Below are 12500 nucleotides of genomic sequence, written 5' to 3'. Positions count from 1 at the left end.
CGGAGCCGTAATACTCCGCGGCGCCCACGGTGCGTGGCTTTAATGCATTACTGAGTAGAGGGGCTGCAACGGGCCGCTGGTGCGTCCCTTGCTGCGCGCCTCTTTTTCTAAATACCCCCCCCCCCCCCCCCAACCCCATTCTCACCACCCACTCGCGCAGTTGAAAGCGCATCCCCTCCTTTAACCTGCGCCGCAATAACAGCGTGGCTGCGGGCCACTCGGCCTCCTGATAACTGTCTGGGAGCCACTCTCGGCGGGATCCGACATCAATCTCCACGGCATGACTCACTCCATCATGTGTCACGGATTGGCTAATCGCATCCAGCGTGTCCCAAACGTGTGTGCGCGCGCGTGCGCGCGTCGCCGCAGTTAGTAGATGACTATCAAGCTTGACGGGAAGCCAGCGTGCGTGTTTGTGTTTCTGGGCGCGGCGCATCCCATCGTCAGCAGCTCGCTCCTTCCTGCGCTCCGGCAGGTGCAGAACCTCAAGGCAAATACGAGGCGGCTTGAAATTGCCGAAGACATCTGGCATGTGGACGCTTTTTTTTTTTTTTTTTTTTTCCACTCGGCAAAATTCATACAGTCCGCCCCGCACACTCTGTGAGCATGTGTGTGTATGTGTGTGTGCGCAAAGTGAGCGAGAGCGAGGATGATATTGGAACTACAGTTGTCAGCATTTGGACGCTGTTGACTGTGTAAATGTGTGCTTGAATGATTTGCGATCATACGGAGATTACGCAGCGATTCCCAGCCTCCGCCCGCCCGTCTGTGGGTTTGTGTGTCCAATTTGATTATGTCAAGATGCACAAAGCGCCGGCTCTGCTTTTGTGGCGGCGCGCTGCAAGGATGTGGGTGCGGGAAACTTTTTTTCTTTGTTCGCAATCCACCTGATGTGCTGTATCAAGCACGGATGTGACTGAAGATTGCTACTGAAAGGAACCAAAGGTTCAAATAAAACAGGTTAATCCTAACCATAAACCTAAAGTTAGCCCTATCCCTAACCCGAACCCTAAAGTTAACCCTAAAGTGAACTCTAACCCGAATGCTAACCCTAACCATTTTTTCCATTCTTCATTTTTTGTTCCATTTTGAAATGTTGACATTGTATATGACAGCTTATCACTGTGTTGAGTTTTCATGAAGTATTAAGCCATTAAGTCTAAACTTAACTCACAAACAAAAGTACTATTCATAGCGCCACAATGCTAACTTACCAGGTTAGCTTCGTTTGGTGCGTGGTACTTCTCCGTGCCCATGCGGACGAGGCCGTCGTTGTAGAGGAAGATGCGGAGAGGGTCACAGGTGGTGACCAGGATGTAGATGCGCAGGTCGAACTTGTAGCCCTCCAGTAGGAAGGGCTTGTCCAGGTACTCCTGAACGATGAAGTGCTCTTGGGCCGGCAGCTTCTCGCAGCTCCGGATGAGCGAGATCCTGAAAGAGACGGAAGCAATAGTTTTGATTTGTTTTTTTTGGGAAACACTGTTTACATTGAACTACTGAAAATGCTCTAGTATATAGGCCAGACCTGTAAGTGGCATTGTGACACTGCCCCTGAAATACTTGGGGCACATATACACGTTGGTTGGTTATTTTTAAAAGCTATAATTCAAAGTCAACTCTAACCCTAAAGCTAACCCTAACCATAAACCTTAAGTTACCTTAACTCTAAAGCTCACTGTAAGTCTAACCCTGATCCTATGACTATTGATTAATTGACTGCGTTCCCTTTTGTATGTACATTGTGCTTTTACGTTGTTAAATAAAGATTGAACAAAAACTTGTGTGAGTCCCGACCCAATTATGGCCTCATTTGATGAAGACCAATCACAGCTAAACCCATTCCTGACACTTTTATTTGTCGACATGTTCATTTGTGTTGACAAAATATTCGACGTACCCATGTGAGTTGAGTTACCATACTTCAAACTGTGACACACAAACTAAAATGTGTGTATTGAGACTCACACAACGCTGCATAATCTGCAGATTCTCTTTGTGGGCAAGTCCGCCAAGATAACAAAGAGTAGAAGCAAATAAAGGAGCAGAACAGGGTTGGAAATATAACTGAATGCACTGACACAAGAAATGTACTACATAAACGAGGCACGTGGTCCATAACAAACGCAGTTTTGTCAGTTTCTCTTTGTGAACACATGGGTATTTTTTTTTGACATGGAGCTCCACAGAGCATCAACTGCTGCAGTGGGGTCTCTTAGCCGGCGGCCAGTTAACAAGAGTGGACGTGGCGCAATATCTCAACCTCCACCCTCATTCATTTGCTTCGGTCTCATGTCACTGGCACTCAAAGCGTATAGCGCGCAGGCCAGTGGGAGCGAGACTCTGCAATTGAGTTTTGTTAGTCTGTATGCATTCATGTGGCGCGCAGGAAAGAGCGAGCAGGGCAATACCATTACCGCCAATGTCAAAGTGTGCATGCCTGCTCTTGTGTGTGTGTGTGTGTGCGTGCGCTTGTGTGCGTGCCAGAGGAGGCCAAGGGGTTGTCGTTAAACAATTTCCCACTATGCGCGGGCATCGCGACTGACCTATATGGACATCGCTCACAGTTAAGGCAGGCTCGGCTTAAATTGCTCACACGCTGCGCTGGAAGGCGTCATTATTCACACGAGAGGTGTGCGGCGCACACACACACACCAGCACACCAGCACAGTGTTCAGTCGATGTCGAGCAAGCGGAGGGCGGACACAGCCCTGGTATTGTAAGAAAAAAAATGTTAGATCTGTTGTGTTGATTTTAATAAATCCAAAAAATGGAGTTTTGTTCATGAATTAACTACTCATAATAATATTATGACAACTGATATTAGCAAGAAAGCCCCATGTTAAGAATCCAGTTAATTATCAAAAAAAAAAAATGGAAAAAATGACACAAAAGGCTGATTTTTCAGAGATGTGTTATTTTTGCACACATTCTCTAAAAAAAAAAAAACTAAATTGGGGGGCTTTTTTCTGACCTTGGTAACGTGTGAATGGTACCCAACTTTGACCATTGACCGAAATGCTCCAATCCGATTAAACATCAAAAATTAATAATGCTTTGACGACAAAATCTAATACTTCCAAGAAAGTAAATCTTAGCAGCTGCAGGCCATTAAATCATTTGGCATTTCTGTGTCAAGATCTGAAGACACTGCCGATTGGTTTTGGACGGGAATACAACTAACGTGAATTGGAGGAACTCCTGATTTGAATCGCAGGTGAAATGGATAACAAAGGTTCAATAAAAAATATCGAAACCAAGGCATCGAAACTGGCATCGTATCAGAAGATTTTGAGTGACACCCAAACAGGGTTCTCGTGAAGGTTCCTTCACTGAGTTGTGAGATTATGTCTTCCAATCCAAAGAGATACTGAGTCATGACCACTTTCATTTCCAGGGCACCAGTGAGCAAACAAAGCAACTACGTCCAGGGTGGAACAACACCGTTATCAGGTCACAGCCTAGTTAGCATTTCCAACATCGGCATCGGATTCGGCCGGTTAGCCGCTGCGTCCCCTTCGCCAGGCGTTTCCCTCGTGGAGAAACCTGCTGTCGCCCTGCTTAGAACAGCGTTTGAACGCGAGTGAGCGGCACCCTGCACCCGGGGGGCGGGGGGCTCTTAACGGGCAGACAGGGCTGAGTGATGAGGACGGGGTTAACGGTGTTAGTTAGTCGAGGAGGAGTCGCCGAGGAGCAGACGAGGTGATTGATGAGCGGCAGTGTCAGATAATCACGGCCTCGCTCTCCCCCACCTGCTTCATTTTACGCCAGAGGGGATCGCGCCTTTTTAAGCCCCGCACGCGCTTTTTATTTTGTTTCCCTCATAACAGGCCGCACTTCAGACACAAACAATAACTTCATTTAGCGGCCGAAGGAAAAAATAAATTACACGGGGGTAGATATAACTTAATTTCCTGCCGCGTCACACTGCGCGAGGGGGGTGGGGGGGGTGGGGGGGATCTAATCTGGTGAGCCGCCCGCTGTTGAGTGGACGAGCTAAACTCATCATCTTTCATATTCTTAATGTATTGCAATCATTCAGCCTTTGCTGCCTTTTATTCTTTAATAAATAAGGGCTTAGCGCAGAACAGAGTTATAAGTAATGCTCACATTACGCCAGATAGGACAAATTCAAAAAGGGGATCGGGGAGAGAAGCAGGGCTCGCCGAGCTGTGTGAACTTCAACACCCCCACCTATTGGCACCGGTGATAAATGCACCCGAAGGTTTTCTCTCGAGCGCGCTTCAGAGACTTTGAGAAGTCAATAGGGGAGGGAAAGTAATGTTTTGCAGCCTTGAAATTTCTGAATGTGCACAGTGGCTCGCGAGGGATGTGAGAAATGCAAAAAAAAAAAAAAAAGTTTCTTTTCAGAGGACGCTGCATTCTAATCATTCAGTCTTGTACCAGTCATGATATCAAATTACTGGGCAAGGAAACCTGTGAGGGTGCCTGTGAAGATAATGAAAAGCAACACATGCTGTCTGATATATCTGATGTAGTGGGAGAGAAGCTGCACAGTTACCTGGGCGGATAGAAAATGTGCTGCTGGGAAATGTAGAATAAGCACTATTTTGGTTACGCCTGGCATCTATTTGCCGTTGCCCAGGAGATAAGGTCACATCAACAAATGGCAAACGTGACATGGCAGAAATCCCACCCAGGGTCTGTCACCCCTACACCCCCCCTGCCCTCGGTAAATAACGTTTTTTTGAGAATGAGGAATTTTGAATTTGCCAAATGCTTTGCTTTTGGTGACCTAAATACCTGTTGCCCAAACCACATAACCAAAAAAAAAAAAACAACCTCATACATGCAGACCAGCCTTAATGAAGTCACCCTGGCACAGAGATGATTCCTCAAAGGCGTTCTGTGCTCTGGCTCAATCTCTTTCCACAGTGATGGGGAACAGGAAGTCCTCTGACAGGCAGGGAGCCGTCTTAAAAGATTGGCAACAGCTCAAACCTTTTTTCCCCCCTTTCTTTTTGTTATATTCGCCTTTAAAATTTCAGCTTTATTCGAGGTTAAACACTCCTAAAATATTTTTCAAAGTGTAGCCGTCATACAGATCACATAGAGGAGTGAAATAACCATCTGAAATCAAATCCCCCACCAAGTATGAGAAATGCGTTGAGGTGCCACAGCCAGCTCAATTTTGATAAATGATGCTGATGCTATCTGGTCTGAATGGCCTGTGTTGATGGTCCCTCATAAAGGAGTCCAATAATCACATGGAGAAACGTTCGGGCATGGAACTAATTTCCTCTTTCGCTCACTTATTCACTCTCCTGTTTTCTGTCCTCCGCTTCAGTCGCTCTCTCTTCCCAGACCCGACTCCCAGTGTGCGCAGACTGATGTGCAACGCCCGCAGGCGTCCCAACCTACCCGTGACCCATGGCTCCATTGGCCGGTTTTACAATAAAGGTCTTCTGCCTGCGTTTCCGCCGCAGCTCCTTGACGTAGTTCTGGAACTGAGTGTACTCTGCAGGGAAGATCCAAGTCCTGGGTATGAAGTTGTACTCTTGGGGCTGGCACTTGCTCATTCTGAAAGGAAAGAAAAATGAAAGTGTATATGTAAGACCACAACAGCAATGTTAATTAATGGAATATTTTGAAGATGCAGAACCATACTATATCGTAACACCATAATTTACCATATTATACCATAGGTTACTGTTATAATACAACAAGAACAAGATATTAGATTAAAAAAAAAATAATAATAATTAAAAAAAAAAAAAAGATGACATTAAATATAAGCTGAGATTGAACATTAATGTAATTTCGGGCTGCAACAAATGAAAAAGAAAATATTTATAGCGTTGCCTTGGGGCTAAAAGTTTGCGGACCACTGCCATTGGATACAATACAATAGGTGACTAAATACTACATTATGGTATAGTACTATACTGTGCCAAACCAAAGGATATATTATTATAAAATATAGCACCATACAATGTGATGCAACAACAACATCCAAACACAAAAAAATCACTTGTGTGTTTGGCCATGCACTGTTTGATTCATGTTTGATCATGAGTAAGTCCTAATATCCTAACGTTGTTAAGTTGCATCAATAATCATACATCAAACAACTTTATAAGTGTATTACACTTTGATCGCTTGCTATGTTGCAAGAGTAGCAGACAACTAACAGACCCAGAATCATAAATGTTGCATCAGTCCAAAAGGTGATGGTCAACATAAGTTGTTATAATAAAGGTCAAATCAACCCTGGAAGAAAACGGCTCATCGGGTTTTGACAGAGGTGTGAAAGTTATTTGTCTCTATTGGCCAAAATATAATGTAGCATCTTGGAGAAAAATCTCTTTTAGTTTGCAATACTCTAGCGAGGCAATCTGTACCAAGTTCAGTTCCAAACTAGCGCTGAACACTGATCACCCAGCACACTGCTTTAAAACTCCCCACCCTTTGGTTTTTTCTCTTGAAAACATGTGCGACCAATAATGGCCTCGTTACCTGTGTTCAAAACAGACGGGAGAACTTACTTGGCCATGTTTCTCGCGAGGCAGTCTTTGCGGCAGATCTCGCCCATCCCGGGGAAGTGGTTAATTCTCTGCAGAGGGGACAGGCACAGACATAATAATGCTGTTAGGACCATTACGCCACTCAATTCCACCCTCAACCCTTCGTTAGAATGGGCACATTAAAGGCAGCAACCTGAAGTGAGCCTACCATGTTCTGACATTTATGCCCAATTATGGGCTCAAAACAAAAAGGTGACGCTGAGACCTTTCTCAACCCTTACTTAGTTTACCACGTTTTTTCATACAGTTTAAAAGGTTTGGGAGGGACAGAGAGGGGTGGGGGAGGAGAAGGGAGGGAGAAAAAAGACGATCAATCTCAACTCAGAGGGGCCGAGGTAATTGGTTCTGCTTCACGAGCTCCTGCAGTGACAGTTGAATGAATTGCTTTGAATGCGCCAAAAGGGAGGTGCGTGTGTGTGTGTGTGTGTGTGTGTGTGTGTGTGTGTGTGTGTGTGTGTGTGTGTGTGTGTGTGTGTGTGTGTGCGTGTGCGTGTGTGAAGGGGGTGTAAAGGAAAACTCTGGGTTTTATGTATTCTTTGACCAAATGAGCCTGAACAAGGGCATTAATTAGGCTCGTGTGAACTGAAACCTGACAACAAACTCTCAAAAGTAGACTCAATTTGAGAAAAAGAAAGAAAGAAAAGAACAATTAAGCCAGCGAGAGAGGAGACAGGGGAAAAAAAAAAAAAAGACTTTGTGGGGTGTAAACCGATCCCGTTATTATTATTCAAACAAGACAAGATGTGACGGGAACCGGTCGCATAATTATGCCAATGCTGTACAGCGACTGGGCCTGTGGTGAGAAATCCGAAACTGATTGTTACGAGGCCGTTCACTTTTGTTTGGAGAAATCATCCTATGAAAAAAAACATTCCTACACGTTACAGTGTCTTGAGCGCTCGGCAAGCCAAGGCTGCGCTGTCGACTCAGCCCGGCCCTTTTTCCCCGCACCGCAGTTTGTTCCAATCAGCGGATAACGGGCCGCTCTGATCAAACGGGCTCGGGGTCAGAAAGAGCAGCCGTTGGCGTTGAGGCGCTGGTAGGTGGGATCGCCCTTTGATCCGTATACAATTCAGGAGTGAGTGTTGTTGCTCGGGCCTGTCTTGTCAACATCACCGGTGACAAGTGAAACCCTGACGCCCCCTCCCGCCCCGCCGACCCCTGCAGCTCGCAGCCTGTCAGTCCACGTGTCACTCTTCCTATCAGACCTAATAGCTCTCTCCACCCCTCCCTGGATCTCCCGCCTCACGCTCACCTGCCAGAGTCTGAACCAGACCTTCACATGTTTCTCTCCCTTTTTTTTTTCTTTGATTACATTTTAAGTTATTTTCAGTCTTTGATCTTCCTTCTTTTGCTCGACTTGATCAACTGAAAAACCTCTGTCTGTCTCTCAATTTGTTTTTTATTTTTTTCTAATGGAGGGCAGGTATTTCTAAAAAAAATGAAAGGAGCAGTTTTAACACATCAACTACATTGTAATCCAGCTGACAATCCCTCCTGACAGCCAGTGACACACACACAGCAGGCTGTTTTTAATTTGATATTTGTTTAAAATTCAGTGGTCCAACATGATGAAAAATGTGGGGTTTTTTTGTTGTTTTTTTGGTTTTTTTTAAATGAGATGTGCCTGTCGCCTGTCAATAAACCCTCCCACCCCCCCAAAAAAGCTTATTCTTTGTTTTGTTTTGTTTTTCGATTGAACCTTAACATTCCCTAAATGTATCCGATTCAAACCCACCCATTTTACTAACAGTACCCTACCACATGTTCCCATTATTTCTATTTTGTATTCAGCAGGTTATACTGCAGTTTTACCTTTAAAACAGAAAAGGTCAGGATCCGCATTTACGTGCAGCCGTAAAATCAGACCACCCTATATTCAGGGGCTTCTTTTTGCCCAAAGCAGGAATGTGTGTTAACAGTAAAAATGCCAGCTTGTACAATCCGGTGCCTTGAGTGGCTCCAAGTGAATGGCAAAGTACTATATAAGCACAGGCTATTTGCTATTCCCTCAGCTCGGAGCTATGGCCCCGAGGTGTGCTGACTTGACATGCTGGCCGTGCGCCACACCTGATAATTCCTGAGCTCAGCGATTTTCTCGTGCTGCACGGCCGAGTCACTCCAGATGAGGTTGGCGGTCTCGTCCTCGTCCCGGGTCTTCATGAAGTCCATTTCATTGATGACGATGCGAACTGAGAAACAATATAATCCCACATTAAATTACAATCCGCAAATGCAATAAAGCAATTTAAATAAATAACGCCTGCAAAACACTGCTCGGATGCAAGCTCTTTGGGCCGCAATTCAAATATTTCTCCGTTGGAGATCGATGCTTGCATCCAAATATTTTCGCTCAGCTTTAAGATAAGATAAGAATGAATTTTTTTTTTTCCTTGCATACGCAAGGGGGAAAGGGATCCAGGAGATTATACATCAAAACGGAGATGTTTACCATTCATGGGATGGGATGGCTGCAGAGCAGCCAATCGTAGTAGTTGCTCTTCAAAAAGATAAATCGTCTATAATGCTTTCAAATCCCACTGGTATGAGAGATAGGTAGGGAGGCCATTTGGACATTAATCCACATCTATCCATTATTCAGCGAGTCATGAAAAATGTATGTGCCCTAACTAAGCAAGATATTAATTAATTTCTTGGAAGCACTCAAAAAAAAAAAAAAAAACCTGGACAATGGCCCGTGTCAGGTTGTGCGATGGCACTTACACCACTTCTACTGTCCTGACTGTGCTACGATGCAATTAGGATACCTCTTAACTTACCTGTTCAAAGTTTACGTGCCAAATGCAATATTTTGTGTGTACTTTGTTGTTTGCACAGTTTTAGCACCCGCTACACTGGATGCAATTGAGGTATGTGCAGATGGATGTTTTGCGGTGCATGCACACCGATAACTAGTGGTAAAAAAAAAAAAAACTGTCTCATTCAGCCCATATAGCCCCCTGTGCACCTATCATATATGCAAGTGCTGTGTGGGATCTTCAACTTTTGTATCGCAGCAGCAACTTATAGGGTGCTGAGGCACAAAGTTATAATCAATCACGGCTTTGAACATCTCACCCTGGAGATGTCCTGAGGGTCTCCTCAGAAGGTGTAAAGCAAATTTCCACCACCAAATTCCTTGATCTTTAACCTCTAGCTATTATAACATCAATTCTGAAATTTAAAAAAAAAGGTAGACACCTGAAAAAAAAAGACCTTAGCGAAAAAGCGCCATACATCTGGCGGTTCCTTTCCCAGAGAATGGCCCGGCGCCGCTCTCTAAACGGCTGCTGTGAGGGTCTCGTCACAGCCAGCGCACTGACTCGCGGCTGAACTCCAATCTACTTTCAGAATCCCGGCAGCTCCGGAACTGCCGCCCGCGGCTGCTGACTCCTTACTTTCAAAGGTTGAAGTTCACCCCTGAGAGCCTTGCCGCCTTACAATATACTGTACATATACAGAATGCTTACTACACTCTTTTGGCCTCTTTTAAAAAGCTCTGCTGCTCGGTTAGATTTTCTTCAACAAAGTTTTTTTTATTTTTTTTTATTTACCGTTTTTGCTTTCTCCCTCTAGGTATGTGAGGCTGAGCTGTCTATACCTTCACGGCCACACTGCAACTCTATCGCGTTTAATTCAAGACTCGGCCTAGTAAAAATATCCCCTGCGGCAAATTAGATTATGTGTTATAATGGCAGTGTGATTGGAATTAAGGCACTTTGAGAGGCTGAGGCGCTCCAAAAGCCGCCGACGGAATTAATATGCAGTTTGCCGTGTCAAAGCGCATTCACCTCAAGTGCAGCGCTGCCTGGAATGTTTCTCTCACTTACATTTATGTAGAATGTTTCCCGCGTTTATGTGACTATAATGAAATATTTATAAACCAAGATTTATAAACGTCAAGGTCTTGTTTGTAGGCGTCAATTCACATGCAGTCCTTTTTGTACAAAATGTACACATTTCACAGTGGTCTGCCTGGAAGGTGTGGACGGTTGAGTAAGTGGCTGAGAATGCAATCTGGTCGCATCCTCAATTGAGCAGATTGTGCGATCCTATGCCAGCAGTGCTGTATATCAAGAGAATTGTTCTGAGTTGTGTTGTGTCTAATAATCTCCCTAAGTCACAATTCATGTTCATAAATTGGTCTAAATCATCTTATCTCATGTTACATAACTGACTGAAAAACTGAATGATAAAAAAAATTATATCACTATTTATATGTCAGAAGTCATATATTGTCATAACATTTTTGTATGATTTTAAAAGAGTGATGACTGAATGATTTGTTGAATTGTGGGAGGGTTTGCTTCACCGGGCCCAGCTGACGCAGTTTGCATCAACAGGCAATGCAGATAAAAACAAAACCTCTACATTTTCAGCTTCACTTCATGCAAGATTCAGTTGTGTGAATCAGTACAGAACCTGTGAAAACCATCTGAGAGAGAGAGAGAGAGCGACTACCTTCCCCACTGGCTCTATAGTAAGATGTCATCGACACAAGTCAGACTTTTTTTTTTCGAACTTTATAAAAAAAAAAAACGCGAAACGTGTTTCAGGAGTGGGGGGGGATCTCTTGTCCTAAAAGTGAGATGGCCGTGTTGGTGCTGCCGTACCGATTTCATACTTGGTTCCAGCCACGTTGGCGGTGATGGTGCCTTTCTTCTTCTTGGTGCGCACCTTCCTCTTCCCGCTGCTCTGGGAGGAGCCTACAGATGGCACGCTCACGGGGGACGCTCCTTGATCCTCTGGAGGAGGAGACAACGCAGAGGGGGGGGGGGATGACAAACACAGTCACAGTTTGCGCTCCAGAGGAGGAGGTTGGGCGGCTGGCTGGGAGGGAGGAGTATGATGCTCGGCTCTTCGGGGGATTTAGTTTTGTTTATGGAGCTGCGCTGTAAATAAATTAGGCGTCTACTTTGTTATGGCTGCATGCATCACGATCTGTTTATTAAAGTGTGCGCGGACGCATGCGTGTGTGTGTGTGTGTGTGTGTGTGTGTGTGTGTGTGTGTGTGTGTGTGTGTGTGTGTGTGTGTGGCTCGGGGAGAAATGGAACTAATGAGTAGGCAAGTGGGCAACTGCTCTATATGCAAGCACGTTTGTGTGTTTATGAGTCAGTGCCCCAGTTTATTCACAACACTTGATATAATAAACCCGTCTGTGCACGGAGGGTCATCCCTCTCCTGTTCACATCGGGCAGACGGGAATCAGGAAGTAAAGAACACCAGGAAGTGAAGAACACCTGCTGTACAGGTGGAAAAAAAAAAAAAAAAAAAAAAAAGACACGCAATGGTGAAATGACACACACCGCAAAATATTGCGATGCCGGTACTGAAATGTTTATAACAAAATGACTGAAATGAAATACTGTGTATTTTTTCAAAAGCATTTAACATAGAGAGGAAAAAGATTTGGTTCTTCCTAAATGTTGTATTACAAACTAAAATGTATTGCTAAATTACATTCAGACTTCAATAGTTGATAATGGCTGAATTCTGTGGGCGCAGACAGTGAAAACTTCAAGTTGTTTTTTTTCTTTGTTTTTTTTACTTTTGATGCCGCGTCTGATGGCATTTTCTAATGATCTCAACTCAAACTAAAACTTTTCTATCTATTTTTATGATTCACTTCCTTAAGTATTGGGTTGAAAGGCACCCGAACCGTTGACACAGCGCCCCCGGCTGGTTGGGGTACTTGCCTGCCCAGCACCTTCTCTCATCAAACCGCTCCTGTCCGCCCCCGTGCACGGTTACTCTTTACTTCATCTCACCTCCTAACATTTGCTTCGTTCTCGTCGATGCCTCGGCTCATTCTGAAAACACGGCCACGAGCGAGTTAAGTGCTGGAAGCAGCTTCTTTGGCAGGGCGAGAGGCGACAGTGTTTCTGTAAGGTGTGTTTACACAGGGGGGTGCCGGGCAGGCGGTATTTACATTGTCCTACAAGCAGGGCAGCTGGTAA

At 44.8% G+C, this 12500-nt stretch overlaps 1 protein-coding gene across 6 annotated transcripts in view; it reads right to left on the bottom strand.

Annotated features, from left to right (window-relative positions):
* ttll7 (tubulin tyrosine ligase-like family, member 7) overlaps positions 1-12500 on the bottom strand; it is a 67582-nt gene that overhangs the window by 49001 nt on the left and 6081 nt on the right. For all 6 annotated transcript variants that reach the window (XM_076022627.1, XM_076022631.1, XM_076022630.1 and 3 more), the window contains 5 exons: positions 11156-11287; positions 8613-8734; positions 6504-6571; positions 5380-5538; positions 1215-1431 (listed from right to left, as the gene is read on the bottom strand). In XM_076022627.1, the coding sequence (XP_075878742.1) occupies positions 1215-1431; positions 5380-5538; positions 6504-6571; positions 8613-8734; positions 11156-11287 (698 nt within the window). The remainder of the gene's footprint in view (positions 1-1214; positions 1432-5379; positions 5539-6503; positions 6572-8612; positions 8735-11155; positions 11288-12500) is intronic.

Source organism: Nelusetta ayraudi, unplaced genomic scaffold, assembly GCF_046127955.1.
Source record: "Nelusetta ayraudi isolate G7.1 ecotype Tasmania unplaced genomic scaffold, CSIRO-AGI_Nayr_v1 ptg000013l, whole genome shotgun sequence".
Classification (NCBI taxonomy): Eukaryota; Metazoa; Chordata; class Actinopteri; order Tetraodontiformes; family Monacanthidae; genus Nelusetta; species Nelusetta ayraudi.
Note: the sequence above shows the minus strand (reverse complement) of the source record. Positions and strands in the feature narration are given on the sequence as shown.